The sequence below is a fragment of the Cibotium barometz genome, chromosome 24 (assembly GCF_041138505.1).
Source record: "Cibotium barometz isolate CiBa-2024 chromosome 24, ASM4113850v1, whole genome shotgun sequence".
NCBI lineage: Eukaryota > Viridiplantae > Streptophyta > Polypodiopsida > Cyatheales > Cibotiaceae > Cibotium > Cibotium barometz.
The window spans coordinates 40991502-41008092 of NC_141069.1; the positions used below are offsets into that span (position 1 = coordinate 40991502).

General features: G+C 40.0%; 1 protein-coding gene across 1 annotated transcript; it reads left to right on the top strand.

Moving 5' to 3' along the window:
• The first annotated feature begins 4458 nt into the window (after positions 1 to 4458).
• Positions 4459 to 11674, top strand: LOC147625301 (putative WRKY transcription factor 3). The gene is made up of 7 exons (XM_086818628.1): positions 4459 to 4676; positions 5022 to 5087; positions 5306 to 5823; positions 5912 to 6091; positions 6236 to 6978; positions 7075 to 7236; positions 10759 to 11674. Exons 3-7 carry the CDS (start codon positions 5323 to 5325, stop codon positions 11033 to 11035), a joined length of 1863 nt encoding a protein of 620 aa, XP_086674754.1. The 5' UTR covers positions 4459 to 4676; positions 5022 to 5087; positions 5306 to 5322; the 3' UTR covers positions 11036 to 11674.
• The last annotated feature ends 4917 nt before the right edge of the window (positions 11675 to 16591 follow it).

Here is a 16591-nt window from a genome sequence, read left to right on the forward strand (position 1 = left end):
CTAGCCTCTCGAGTAGATCCACTCAAAATAAATATTAAATTAGTATTGCAATCCATATTTACTTGGTTCATTTCTAATTTATCATAACATACATTTAACAAATAAAAACTTCAAAGAAATAAACCATTGTAGTCTAGGAATTATACTTCCAAGTCATTTAGGTATTACTCATCCGAGTCAAATATTCTCATAGTCTAGGAACAACCTCAAAGTTACTCAAGAATTACCCATTCGAGTTCGCATATCGTGATAATAAAACCATTCATGCAGCCCTTCTCTTTAGCACTTGTACCAACCTATTTCTAACAATCCTTATGAGTGGTGGTCCTATGCCAAATTCAATCCTTATGAGTGGTGGTCCTATGCCAAATTCAATAATTGGTCCGACTTTCTTGCAAATGCCCGAAGATGGTACCCCACAAGCCTCACAACCTCTAGATCCCCAAGCTCTAGCAATATTGAACAATCTAGGATGGAGGGTTGCACAAGGATTGCATAGTACTTTAACTAAAGAAGGATGTGCATATGATCCAAAGGAGTCATCTAGACTTGTATCCATGGAAATTTCTAAGCTCATGGGAATATCTGATGGATCTACCGATCATGTTTAACTTATACATGTGAAGCATTTGGAAATCCAGATTGCCCTACCAAGGTGCGTGCATTGAATCTATATGGAGGATCACTTTTGCCACCTCTTGTCCAAGAGCAACCATAGTAGGTGCCTCAAAAATCCATAATTCCAATTCCCCGTTGCGAAGATAGACAAGCATTGATGCCTAATATGCTATCCTCTTTTGTCAATAGGCATCCTCTATGTCCAAGCCACTAGTACTCAGATGCCTCCATCAAAGGGACTGGAGATAGACAAGTGTTGTTGCCTTATATGAAGCTATTCTCTTCTGTCATCGGCAGGCATCCTTTATGTCCTATGGACATCCCATTTGCCACACCACCGTTGCACATATGCACCTTTATGTCCTCTATCCCATTTTCCCCGCCGTTACCTGCACATGCACCACCTCTAGGCCACGTGCTACCGAAGGTCAAGAACTCTATTGAGCTTGATTCTTGATTCTTGATCAAGAAATCAAGAAGCAAATTGGATAGCAATAGACGATCAATTTTTGAAATGATGGAGAAGTTGTTTTGGCCGTCTATAAGAAAAGCACATGGATCTAGTACTTCAAGGCTTGCTTAAGCATTGGCAAGTGATTTAGAGGCATTTGAAGCATCTTTTGTGATTTTCTTGATGTTTCTATCTACTTCTTGCAAATCCTAGCCGTGGCAATCTCTCTTGTAAGCTTGGGAGATGAATCCATGTAATTCTTGAAAGATTTGGCAAAGGCATGAAGTTAAGGATTGGATTTGATGCTATGTGATGAATTCTTGAAAACTTTTCAAAAATCCATAGCATTAACATGCTTCTTGCAAGCATTGGGTGAGCATTGTTGTGTTTGACAAGAAATTAGTAGCATTGGGAGTGAGATGGTATGGTGACATGAGTCATTTTTGGGTTTTTTTCCCACGATTTTTTTTTTGGGTGATGACCGTGACAACATGAGCCTACGTGATGATGTGGCAATATAGGCCAACGTGATGACATGGCAACGTGAGCCAACTTTTTTTTTTTCAAGTTTGTTTTTCTTTTTCTTTTGTGATAACATGGTGATGTGAGCCTACGTGATGACGCCACGATGTGAGCCAATGTGATGACATGGTGATGTGAGCGAACTTTCTTCCTTTTTTTCTAAGATTTTTCTTTTTGGCAATGTGAGCCTGCATGATAATGTGGTGACATGAGCCAACATGATGACATGGCGATGTGAGCCAACTCTTTTTTTTTTTTCAATATTATTTTTTTCCAAGAGTAAGATTGTGTGCTTGAACATAGGGTATGCACATCTAAAGGCCAACATATTACCACCTAAGCTCCCACCAGCAAATTCTTACCTTTTCAATAAAAAGTCCCTCACATGTATGTGCTTGATCTATAAGTCCTTGAAAATGAAAACCCCTTCAATGATGGAACTCTTCTCTTAGCATATTAATTCTTAGGTAAATCTCCTGGAAAATGAAAATATGATAAATCCTTTGTCATCTAGATCATTGAAAGAAATCATCATCATCAACACTAGCACGATCTCTCTCTCTCTCTCTCTCTCTCTCTCTCTCTCACACACACACACACACACACACACACACCATCATGTAGTCACACACATAAACACATGCACCCACACATAATGCACAAGCAAGCATGTGCATGTGCGGTGTGTGCACAAGTGAACACACACACACATACACACACACGCCCATGCACGCGTGCTCGCGTGCGTGCACACACACACACACACATAGAGACCATGCAGCCACGCACATAAACATATGCACACATAGGTGAACACACATACACACACACCCCAACCCCACCCTACCCCACCCACCAAACGAAGGTGGGGAGTTGTACATAATTCATTTATTATTTCTCTTTTTCAAAAGCTAGGGTGTCCTATTCAAAACCCTTACCTTGTTTAGCATACTATAATTTCTATTATCTTATATAACAAGAAACATTGTTCTCCTTCCATCTTGAAAAGGATTTCACGTAAATTAACTCAACCATAAGATACGTTAAATCTAACCTTCCTAGAACCTTTCATTGACCAAGAGAAGGGATAACTTTAGATTTTTAAAGGTAGGTAGAAAAGTTTGACATTGGGATGTTAATGATCATCTTGATGTGTTTTTTCAACAAAAGGAGATGGGTTCTAGAAAGGTCTACCTTGTTTATATAGGGGGATTCAGAAGATAATGTAGAGAGAGAGAGAGAGAGAGAGAGAGTTACAAAAAGTGAAAAGTTCACCAAGATGTGATGAATACGGAAGTGGGAAACCTTTTTTCTTTCTTTTCAATATTGATAGAGGCATAGCAAAATCATCAATTTGTATACCTACGCTAAAAATGTCCCTTTTTTAACATCACCTTATCTAACCTTATGGGAGAGGGTTCTCATTTAGTTTAAGGTAGAGGTTTTTGGCACACATGAGAAAATGTGGGATTCGATGGTTTGTTAATTGGTGGCATGTACAATTAAAGCATGCTACATATGTGTACAGTATGGGCTACATATGTGTACAGTATGGGCTACATAGTTTTACAACTCTATACAGTTTAAAACATATCATCCCCCCCAACACCCCAAAATAATTTTCATTTTTAAATAGTAGTTGTGAGCTTGGAGTAGTCCATAATCATTTAAATAATAACAAACAATTTATTACTAGATTTTACATCAAAAGAAATATTAAGAAGCAGAATAAAGATTCATAAAAAATTTAAAGATTCTTACTAGTTTGTGTGTTTGTGTGAACATAAAATCATAAGTGAAAAATGATGAAATTTTTGTAATATAGGGTTTTTCTTTTGTTTGCCTAATAAAGAGATCAATTAGAAACATAAACATATAATATTTTAACTTATTTATATTGGATTATATTTGTGGATTTTTGATTGATTGATTGTGTGTGTGTGTGTGTGTGAGAGAGAGAGAGAGAGAGAGAGAGAGAGAGAGAGAGAGAGAGAGAGAGAGAGAGTCAATATAGATATATTTTAGGCAAATAAGACACACCTCTAAATCTAGCCTTGCTAGGGTTCCTTTACAAAGGCCAAAAACTCATAGCATCTAGAGTAGTTGGCTATATTTTTGGTAGGCATGAGTTTAAAACCTAATAGTTGCTCGCTTGTACAATTATTTCTCTTCTCTTGCTCGTGCGCCTTGGACAAGCCAAACACAAAACACAGGTGGTGGGCCCATGCATGCACGATGTCCGTGCTAACGCACCTGCTCCTTGACCATGTTTGCCTACTAGTGCTAAAATTTGAAGGACACACTTGACTTCAAAGCCCATGCTTGATTTTTTGACGGGCAGCATCATGCACGTTTTTGGGTATTTTAGATGCAAAATCCTTTTGCGTCAAATTTGACGATAAGGATGACGATGACGAACAAGAATGCAAAGGCAAACTTGCACCCAAGGGCATGTTGTTGACTAATGGATTTTTAATTTTCAAGTCCAAAGGGTTTGCAAATTTCAACCTAGCAAAGTAGAGCATGCAAAGGCGGCTACTACAGAGTTAACCAAAAGTTATCCTTGACTGGTTCAAACCAACAAAAAGGAAACAAAATGGCAACAATCATTTGATGTCAGCTAAAGTCAAGGGCCCCTATGGCTTATGATTGATGTCAGCTAAAGTCAAGGCCCCTATGGCTTTAAAATAATATGCTGATTAAAACCTTATTAAAACTTAAGGGCATTTTTGTCTTCATGGGTTTTGCACTCGTTTTGGGCATATTATTCCACCTAATACTAATTAGTTAAACAATTAATTGATTGATTTAGATCGTTAATCTACTTTTGAACCTTTCTTACCGTAACATCTTCTCAAAACTTGCGTCACACACTGTTTCAAGAAGGCATTACCGCGTTATCGTGTTGAAATTTCAGGTCACTCTAGATCCTCCTGTTTGCAATTCTTATAATCGCCCACAAACCGCACATAGCGAGTTTCCTTGGCTTTTGTATCGGGCACGTCTGCTCTCTGCAAATATTTAGTTACCAGGCCTCTTTTCTGCCCTTTCTCATTAAAGGGTCCGTTGATTCTACTGTCCTCAGGTAAATCCTTCATCCTGTGTCTCTTCTTCAGGAACCCTAAACCCTAGTTTCCTTTTTTAACCCTAATGAAAGCAGAACTGTGAGAAGCTTCTTGACCTAGAAATCTGCAAAGCCTTGTATTGATTGAGCTAGGATTACCCTGCACAAGAACAAAATGTGAGTGCTAGCAGTAATCACTACAAGGCTATGGTTAACAGCCATAGCAAAATCTTGTCTACCCTTGCAGCAACACTATGTACCTACAAAGTCCATTGAACAGTTTGCATCTAAATGCATGCTTTTAATGAGCTAAACTAGGTTTTTGTGTTGGGCATACCGTACTAATGTCAATGGTGAACTCTGCAGCAACAGCCAAAGCATTTAATCTACATCAATACACAGTGCAGTGTTACCAAGTAAATCATTACCAAGGTAGCGTTTCACTTGCTCTGACTTCGGATATGTGTGTGTGTGTGTGTGTTAGGTTGTTGCTAAGACTAACCTAGGCACATGTATGTCATGCATATATGCATGTATGCATAAGGTATGTATATATGTATGTACATACACATGCATGTATGCCCAAGCAGAGTTCTGATCATATATGCAGCAAAAGTATGCTAGGCTAATCGTAGAATTGAACACTGCAGACAAACCTTTTTTGAAGATGGGGGAAGGTGGTGTGGTGATGCTTGCGAAAACGGCTACTTCTCGACCGACGCTGGTGGTCCCTCCACAGAATCCAAATGAAACTTTTCTTCGAGGAGGATCGGACAATGCTACTCCGAGCCCCATGACCTTTATCTCCAGCCTTCTCGCAGAACACGACCATTATGCAGATTGTAAGCCCTTCTCACACCTTTTGGCTGGAGCCTTGGGGTCACCCAACTTTTCACCGATGGGTGGACAGCCTGGTTTCTTCAACAACTTGGGCAACAGAGGTGATGTCTTGGACATGCCAACACACCTGGATGAAAAGTTGGCAGGGAATGGGTCAGATGGAGTAGGGGAAAACCATGGGCATTCATCATCCATTATCAGTCCCAGATACAAGGCTATGATGCCATCCAGACTACCAATTCCTTATACTACATCATACCTTACAATCCCACCCGGCCTTAGCCCGACAACGCTTTTGGAGTCTCCAGTTCTCTTTAGCGCAGGACTGGTAATCTCTAGCTTGATTGTTGATGCTTCATTATCGGTCGGGTCATGTTTTACTGGTTTTTTAATATGTCTTGACTGCTTACTTGCAGGCGGATTGGTCTCCCACGACGGGCTCGTTTTTTATCCCACCCTATGGCCACGAAAGGGGATTGCCAATTGGTGCCGGTATTGATAAACCTAAAGAGAGTAATTCTGAACAGAATGACAGTTTTGTCTTTAAGCCCCACCCACTGCAAGCGAGAACTGGGCTGCCTCCAATCAATGGCATGGTGAGTCTTTTTCCTTGCTCATGTCTTAGCTCATTTTGTATGTTAAGTTCTGTGTGCATAGTGACTACACTTAATGTGATGCATGATGTTAAGTTCTGTGTGCATAGTGACTACACTTAATGTGATGCATGATGTTGTCTGCAGGGTCCCTTTGGGATTTATCATCAACAGGCACTGGAACATGCAGATGAACAAGTGCAGTCTCAGCTGGTATCTCAACAATCGTGCTGCACTGGGATGCCTTCCTCTGTTTCCACACCTGGGCTAGCGTCAGATCCATCATTTGGCATTCAAAAGCCTCAAGGTCCTGTAGAATCAACTGTAAGTGCATCACTTGCTGAGTCTTTAGAAAAGGCTCTGACGTCTCAGGTATCAGTTGTAGCCCATCATCCACCATCTTTGCATCAGAGACCCTCTGTAGACGGGTATAACTGGAAGAAATATGGACAGAAGCAGTTGAAGGGTAGTGAGCACCCGCGTAGCTACTACAAGTGTACGCATCCTAATTGTCCTGTGAAGAAGCAGGTGGAGTGTTCACATGAAGGAGAAATCACTGAAATCATGTACAAAGGAGAGCACAATCATGCAAAGCCACAAGCTACCCGAAGGGGGGCAGGTAGGAACGGTGCCTACACCCTGGACAGGTCAGAAAGAGGGGCACATTTGTTGGTGCATGAGAGTGCTGCTGAAGTTTCGACTGCTGTCAGGAGGGTAGATTCTGATAGGGCTTCAGCTGACTTGTCCTCCTCGTCTTTAGTGTTTTCACATGGTGGCCTGACCGGAACTCCTGAGCATTCTTTTGGTTCTCCTAGTGATGAGGAAGGCAAGGATGGCAAAGCAAGCAAAGCTGAGGATGATGGTGATGACGAGCAGGACTCAAAGCGCAGGTAGTGTTTTCTGTGTAGTGTCCTCTGCCATGCAAGAGCAGCTTTTTTCCTTGCAAGGATGTGCATTTAAGTGCTCTTGTAAACCTGTGTTATCAGGAGAACTGAGAATGCCCAAGAGACATCAACAAGTGTACCAATCAGGACTATCCGTGAGCCCCGAGTAGTGGTGCAAACCACAAGTGAGGTGGACATTCTCGATGATGGCTATAGATGGCGCAAGTATGGTCAGAAGGTGGTCAAAGGCCATCATTTTCCCCGGTTTGAACCCTTTTCCCCTTTTCTAGTGTTGGTTGTTGTTTATCATAGATTTCACTAGCAGGCTATTACTCTTTTTCAATGTTACAGTCTTTATTTAAAGTATGAAGAGGTGAAAGTAAGATAAATGGATTCATTTATTTTGTATCAATATCTCAACTCAAATTTTACCCGCTTTTTGTGACTTATTCTATACTTGTGTGTGTGTGTGTGTGCGAGTATGTGCGTGTATATATTATATATATAGACACACACACACATACATATATTTATAGACACACACACACATACATATATTTATATATACATACATATATACATATATATATATGTGTGTGTGTGTGTGTGTTGCTACAACCTTGCTTGTACACAGCTTATGCCCAGATTTTGATCTAATGCCAAGTGCACTATGCAATGCCATAAGTTTATGTTCTGTTGCTGTTTTCTTTGGAAAAGCCTGGAACTAAGGTTATGTGCAGGCCTCTTCATCATTGAAAAATGATGCTTTGATGGCCGTTTTGTGTTTGAAACAATTCACCACGGTTGCTCTCTTAACTTGTCTTTGGGCTATGGAGAGGAGATTAAGAGACAAAGAATAGACTCACACGAATCTGATTTTCAATGAAGTGCACATGTTGAGGGTAATCCTCTTCACGTACGTTTGATTTTAAAAGCAAGCATTTTATATAAGGCTTTCAAGAGCTCAATTACCATCTTCACATATATTTAATTTTAAAAGCAAGCCTTTTATATAAGGCTTTCAAGAGTTCAAAAATAGAATTCGAAAACCATCAATAGCTTCATGCTTCAAACAACTTGTGCATTTGATGTTGGATGGGCTGGGGACTTTACCTAACCTACTCCTACTATATATTATAGTAATTACAAGGATTGTCATAGATCCAATGTAGATCTAGACTATGAATACTATGCTTGAACTAATGCTTACTGTCCTCTACTATACATTAATGGAAAACGCTGATTCGAAGATGTACTTGGCTGATCCAAACTGTTAGATTGCATGCCCTTGGTCTTGGATCTGCAATCTCTGTCTTTGAATGATTATGAATGACACATGACCTGCTTTTATATAGGAAAGTGATAGCAAGTCATAATCAGGTCGGTTTTCACTTTTCAGGCCATAAAAAGTCATCAAAAATGTCATAAAATGTGTTCATATTGTGTCCATAATATGTCCCAACCATTGGTGCATGTCTTGGGCGCGTATAGGGCCACCAAAATGGCTCCAAACTGCCCATATATGACCTCTAACTTTGCCTTTAAGGTGGCTGTAAGGAATAATCATGCCTACATGGCACGGGATTAAGGTGTGCACGTGCACTACCCTTATTACGGTTAGGGTTTTAGAAATTTTTGAAACCCCTTCTATACTAGATAAAAGAATTGCCTTCTTATCATCTTTATCAACATTTGCTTTTGGGCTAGCAAGTTGTTGAAGAATAGAGCCTATGTTACTCAAATGTTCTCCTAGGGTATCACTCTATTCATTTTCATATTAAAGAACTTTTGCTTGAGAAATACCTTTGAATTGTTAATCTTGCTGCCAAAAAGATTCTCTAGCTGTCCCAAAGCTTCTTGGCGGATTTGCTGAAGTAGTCCACATGATGTATGAGGTTTTCTGTGAGGTTGAATCCAGTGCAAGGGCTTTGTCATTCGTGTCTTGCCAAACATGAATCTTCTCAGAACCTTGGGTTGCAGGTTGCTTTTGTATGCCCTTGACTACATTCCACACTCCATCCCTCATCAGGAGAAGCCTGATCTTTGTTTGCCAGGTAGGAAAGTTGAGACAATGCAATGTTGCTTCTGTTGGACTTCATAGCTCACATTTTTTGAAAATCCCCAAATCAGCTGCTTATGAGGCATTGCAAATACAGGAGGTGGCAGCGGCGCATGTGGCGATGACATAGCGGCAGCGGGCAGAGGTTGCAAAGGCAGCAGGTGGCGACGGTGAATAGCAATGGGCGGCAGTGGTGTTAGCTGGAGGCGTAGGCTATGGCAGTGAACAGCCAGCTGGGAAGATCAGCTCATGGAGAGCAGATGTGGTAGGTAGAGTGGCGCAACAGTGAAGATGGCGGTTGTAGAGGAAGATGCTTATCCCAGCATTGATACCGTGTTGGTTTACATGGTACCAGGGTGATGGCGAGGTGAGAGAGAGAGACAGAGAGAGAGAGAGAGAGAGAGAGAGAGAGAGAGAGAGAGAGATGACAAAGCTGTAGAGCGAGAGGTAGATTACACGACTCAATGATGATTTGATTGATGTGTTGAACCTTCACCAAGTACATGCTTTTGTAGGCTTGAAGCCTTATCTTTTGACCCATAGAAATCACACACACTAGTACAACCATGGTGAATTGTTGCTAACACAATGACCTTCACAATTTTAGTGCAGTGAGCATGGAAGCTTCCGTTGGGATTCAGGGCTCAGGAGGTGTGAACACCCCACCCCCTATGTGTGGATAGGATAAGTGTGCCATCATGTGTCATCAGTTCAGCTTAAGCTTGGCTTGGGGCTGTGGAGAAGATATATTTAATTTTAAAAGCCAAACTTCTATGTAAGGTTTTCAAAACTTCAAAAACAGTCCTAAAACCATTAATAGCTTGATGCCCCAAACATAGATTCATGACTCCTGCCCTGTCATGTGCATGCCCTAAGCGGGATGCTCATGGACATGTTTCTCTGCTGCAGCCACCTAAAGGGTGCCTACGGGGGAATATCCGAGGGCGAGTGTGGACCAGTTGGGGCAGCTTTGACAGCCCAATATAGATCTCTCTGGTCTTCTCTATTGTGTACTTGCAAAGTAGGTTAACATTAATCTCAGTTAATCCAGTTTCCACACAGCTCGCGTGTTACATCTAGTAAATGAATAGGGTTAAGCAAGGCTGCCCACTCTCTGGTTCGCCGTAGATGGCCTAGATTTGATGAATATTTGTGTGGGAGGAAGGTAAGGACAGATCTCAACTTGGGCAACAACCACTTTTGTTACTCATGGACAAATGTGGTGCTCTTTACATTTGATCCAAAATCTACATGAGCTACACATGCCTTGGGTCAATTTTCTTAGTCCAATGAAGTGTATGTCAATGTGGGGAAAACCCGAAAACAGTCAAGTTCAAAGAACACCCACTTATCATATACCTTCAACAAGACATCGAGTTAGTTAAGCACTCAAAAACCTGGGATTGAAACGTCAACAGTGTATGTATCTACGTGTTGCATGTAGAGCTGCTTATGTGTGCGTGTACACCCACTTATCACATACTGTCAACAAGACATTGAAGCTGCTTATGTGTGTGTGCACCCACTTATCACATACCTTCAACAAGACATTGAGTTAGTTAAGCATTTTAAAAATATGGGATTGAAATTCCGTTTGTACAATAATGCATGTATCTACGTTTGCATGCAGAGCTGCTTATGTGTGTGTGTGTGTGTGTGTGTGTACGAGAGAGAGAGAGAGAGAGAGAGAGAGAGCACCAAACTCACTTTGATCTTGTGATTTGCAGAAGCTACTACAAATGTACAAATGTAGGTTGTGGAGTTAGAAAAAATTTAGAACGATCCTCTACGGATCCCAAGTCTGTCATAACAACCTATGAAGGAAAGCACAATCACAATGTGCCTGCAGCACGGGGCAGTGTTAGAGAGACAGGCAGAACTGCCGTTGTATCTGCTACTGCATCTCCACCATTACCAGCGTATGCAGTCATTGGGCGGGTGTCTAGTGCTGATATGGTTGCAAGGCCTTCTGCTTTACTTGAGAACGAAGAGCATGGTTGGTAAGTCTATGGAGGATAGGTTGACTGCAAGAAGCGGAATGGCTGTTGATATGGGCTGCACATCAATCTCAGATTAGAACAGGAACCTTGGTGGAATACATTCCTCTTCAGTGTCGGCAATGAGTGGTGATGGGTCTGAACTTGGCTGGGATGAGCCCACTGGGTGCTGGTGAACTACCTGGGTAGGTTTGGGATTGAGTTTGTTACAGCCTATCTACCCACCAAGGTCATCTTCATTTGTAGCACAATGACCTTTGTCAAGACCTTAGTCATTTGTGCTAAAAAGCAGAGGAGGAGACAAGGGCTGTAGATGGAAAGCATGTCCTGCAAGAAATTCTTGTTGGAACTTTGCACTTATGGGATTTTGAAAAAAGTGTTAGATCTGGCTTTTGAGACAGGTCCTCATATGTACATTTGACTTTTTGAAGCATTCCCCTGCTCGTGCTTGCTTGTAAATAGTGGATTTGTAGAGCTTCGCAGTCGATTTCCAGCTAACAGAACATAAGTGTCCTTCATTTGGCTACAATAGTCGAGGTGCGCTGGCAGTGTTCACAACAGAAAGCCTGCAAACTAAATACTATGGACCTGCAATATTCTCATTTCAGCTTTAAAAAAAATCATAATATCAAAAGCATTTCAGTTACATTGTAGCTCAAAATCTGTGAGTCTAGAAAGAAACTTACGAAACTTGGAAGTTCTAGGGTTGAGAAAAATGTTTCCCATGAAGACTGCATTGGGGTGTTGGGGGGGATATGTCTCTGTCCCATTGGCTATAAGCCTTTGTTTAACAAGAGTCTAGAAAGATGTGCTTTAGTGATTGGTTGGTATGTTGAGTTTAAGTAGTTCACTTGATTAAATTAGTTGCTTGTCTTTGTTACTAATGGTTGGTTTTGTCCCCGCTTCAAAGAGTGCGTGTCTACTAAATTGTCTAGTCTTTTGAGATTGTAAACATCCAGTGACAATGAATGTGTGCGCACATGCGCTTGTGTGTGTGAGAGAGAGAGAGAGAGAGAGAGAGAGAGAGAGGTTGAATACAGCCAGTGAGATCCATCAACTAGAGTCTTTTGCACTGTAGGAAGGTCCACAAGTTTTTGAATGTTGTATGCAATCAACTCTCCATAATGAGGACATCAATAGGCAAGCTCTGAGCAAGGACCTCAATAGTCAAACTTTGAGTTTGCAGGAGGAGAGAGTATTGTTTGACTTATAAAACGTTTGTAAGGAGGCATGCTGGCTTGAGAAGGCACAAGAGCTATAATCCAAATATGGATATTTTAAGCACTATCCTAATCAAAGTCTTATTCAAAACCTGTGAAACACTCAAACAAATGAAAGTTTAGGGTTAAGAGTTGGAAGCCTCTCTATATTTAATATGAGATTTTGACTTTTACATGCATGTTAATCAAGGAAGATCAATTTATGCTAAAATCTTTTGCACAAACATAGAAATCATCAAAGAAAAGTTTTATTACTTTATGAGTGCACATGTAGGAGAGAGAAGATGTGCAAATTTAGCTCTCCACCTTATTCCTTGTTTAGTTTCAGTTGTACATTTTTTGAGTGAGATGAACTTTATGAAGGTTTGGTAATGAGAAAAAGGTCCAGAGAAAAGGGCATACAAAAAGAGCATACTTAGTTTATTTTGTAAAACATGTGAAAATAAGTTAGCTAAATTACAATACATTACTTAGGCCTTCCTTTTACAAAAGAATGAAAGAAAAGAATGGCCACCACAAGTTTTGACTCCATGTAATTAGCCTTAGCTGGTCATTATTTGTCCTTGGTTTTCTTAAAGAGATTATTTATACATAGGTGCAAAGTTCAAGCCATGAATTGTTATGATCATGTTATATGCTGATATTCACACTAGTCGCAAACATATAGAGTCTTTTCATGCGTACAATTTGTGAATAATTTGTCTCTCTTAAAAGTTACATTTTTTAAAAAACTTCACTCTCACTTTACATAGAGCTAAGGTTTCACACACCTCAATAAAGATATTTTGCATTGCACCAACCTTTTGCTACATGGCCCCTTTCATCCCTTTCTCTTTTCATCAACACCTTAAGGAACCCAATCAGATAAAAAAGCATAGCCTACTACCCTATCCAAGAGGTCTTGGGTTTGCACTTGGACACCAATGAGAAAAATAATAGAATAGGACCTATGAGAAAAATAAGAGAATAGGTTTGAACATGGACACCTCCTATAAGAAAAATAAAAGAACATGTTTGAACTTGGACACTTCCTATAAGAAAAATAAAAGAATAAGGAGGCACCTATGTGAGTGGGTGTGTTTGAGAGAGAGAGAGAGAGAGAGAGAGAGAGAGAGAGAGAGAGATGAAAAATACTTTCCACAAACTTTTTTTAACCCTCCCTAAGGCAAGAACATGGTTTAGGCTTTCAAGTTAGTTAATAATGGTCTCCATTATTTTATGGGAAAATTTGGTACTAGTATTGAAGAGAGAGAGAGAGAGAGAGAGAGAGAGAGAGAGAGAGAGAGAGAGACAAGGGGAGACGAGGAAAAATACTTCCACGAAAGTTTTTTTACCCCTCCCTAAGCCAAGAACAATTGCTTAGGCCTAACATTTACAAAATGAAAATGGTTAATTATAAGATTCAATATTTTGTTTTTGGACGCTATATATTCATTGAAAGGTTTGGTATTCCAAGATGAAGAGAAGTGCAAACGATGGAATTTCTGGTAGAACATCTTGGATAGCTACTTGAGTGCCTCTAACTTGGTTAATAACACTAGACAATACACATTCTTGTTTAACATGTCATATAATTCTTTCTTGACCTTCACCACATCTTTATCATAGAAGCTTGTATCTTTTAAAGTTTTAGTTATGTATTTTATAAAAAAAGGTGTCATGCTATTCATGCTTTTAGGAAAGCATTAGTTCGTGTGATTATATTTCCAAAAAAATATCCTCCACAAATTAGCAATCTCCATAAATATATCCTCCATAAATTAGTAATTAAAGGCTCGAGAGAACAACCAATGTCCACGTTGCCTCTAAAATATCCACTTCTACTGTTTAGAGTTGACATCATTACTTGGGGCTTCAAGTCAAGCAATGCTGCCGAATTTCCACAAATTTTATCCTCCATAAGTTAGCAATTAAATGTTCTAGAGAACAACCAATGTCCACATTGCCTCTTTAATATCCACCTCTATTGTTGATATTTGGCATCATTACTTGGGACTTCAAGCCATCACTTTGATATTATTTATAATAACATAGCTACAAATCTATCTGATCTCATATATTGGTACATTTATTTCTCATCAAAGTCTATGCAAGGCCATGAAAAAAGCTAGTTCCAGAGCCTTTACCTCTGGAACCAATCCGACTACATTTCACATTGCTAGATGCAGTGAAGGAGGACTCCATGGGAGGTGAAAGTTGGCCTTCCATGAATCACAATAGTCACCATAATATTTTCTCCGATGTGATAGGTGACCACTTCAATTCAACCCCATCTTTAGAGAAATCATTTACAAAGGAATGATGATCTTCGTAATCTTGGATGGTGGTGCTGGTGTTAGCATAATCACCAAGGATTGTGAGAGGCCTTGTGGTCAACCTTACCACCACCGATGGCAACACAGCCAAACTGTTAGGCATCTTGCAAGATGCAAAATTGATACCTTCAAGCTAAGCTTCCACCACACATTTTTGGTGATGGATTTTCAAAGAAGAGGGTCATTCACCATGATCCTCGAAAGGCCTTACATGAGAGACACAAAGCTGGTTCACAATTGGAAAACCAATCACATTTATATACGTAAAGGTAATTAATCCTTGAAAATAAACTTAAAAACTCATCCAATAGGGCGAGGCATTCTCGCCAATAACATGAGTCAGACGCAACCGCTTGGATCGCTTCAATGGATATTTGTAGAGCATGCAATGTAGAAGCTCACATCATGTCAATTGGCATATGTAGAGCTTGTAACAAGATATTGAATAATGAAGATGAGGACCGAGAATATGAGCCCCTCCCTCGGAGCCTGCCAACTATGATGATTGGATTCATGTTTTTGCAACCATGGATACTCTTCCATAGAATCTTGGGACAAGGTTTTCATGATTGGATGGTGAGGACAAGATTAATACCAATACAAACAACACAAAATATGACCAACTTCTACAAGGAAGGGAAACAAGGAAGGGAGGTATCCATTACTGTTATGGCTCACCCAAACCTTCCTTGAAACATATCCAACAAGAGATTACTTGGTGAACCACAATTGTCATGAGAATCTTTCCAATGGCTGAGCTCATAACCCTTGAGATCTCCAAGCTCTACAACTCCTTGAGAAGCAATTCCATCGCGCCTCCCATGAGCGTTATCACACTGCCGCATTGCACTACGTGTACTTATCCCTTCTCTCACCTCACTTCACTCAAACACACTCACTGGCATGTATTAGAGAGAGAGATAAGCAAGAGGATTAGCAAGATCAAGATTCTATTGCACAATGGGAGAGTCCTTTGTATTATGAGAGATATTCACTTATATACATGGCCATAAGTGTTCACACTCACTTAAACTATGGCCCGCCAGGCACTTTAGGCTCATAAGAACCTAGTGCTATTAAAATGACTACTCTCATAATATATCCATGAAGTACATTACCTTGGACTTCATCCTAACTTACTACCACACTCTCTTGAAGCGAAAATTGCCATAAGTATTCCGTCGGACCATTACGAGCGCCTGTCCAAGTTGTAGACTTGGACACCATTGCGTCATATCTTGAATGTATAACCTTTTGGTGTATCTACCTTGACTCCTTGATATAAGATAATGGTAATAGCTCTTGTCAACCCTAGGAATGGGTTAACATTCCCCCCTTCCTGATGTTGATCGTGTCCTAATGATCGCGTTGAAGACCTTTGTGTGGGGAGAATTGACAAGCTTTGTTGATGGCTTTTGATGAAGAGTGACATTCAATGGTCTTTGTTCCTCCAGAAGGAATAAGAAAGGCTAGTTACTAAATGAAAAGGTTAGAGATTAGCGAGAATTCCTAATGGGGTGGGTATTTTTTGCGAGTGAATCCATTTTTATATTTTTGTGAGCATGTTTTTTTTAAAGATTATATTTTTTTCTCACTTTGTTTTTGACAATCAGAAGCAAAGTTACATGTTATTTGTGTTAGTTGGAAAACTAAGAGATGTTAATAATGGGAGAGAAGAGAAGGAAGGATCTGGAGGAACTTAGAAATAATTATCAAAACGAGATTGTGTTTCTCAGTTCCTCATTTGCTTCATTGAAGCAGCATTCATCCCTTGAAGAATTTGGCTTTCGATGATGTCTCTTTTTGTGGCAAGATTCTTGTCAATTGTTGTTGAGTAGGGCATGTTACTGCATGTCTTTCCATGTGATTTTTATGTTTTTATGTATATTTAAGTGCTCTATGAAGCAAATGTACATGAAGTACATGAACTGAGTCAAACAGACTCTTATTGAGCTGCTGCATGTTAAAGTAGCCACCTGTTTGGTGAGGGTTGAAAGAATTATGTCTTGCGAGGTTAATATAGAAATA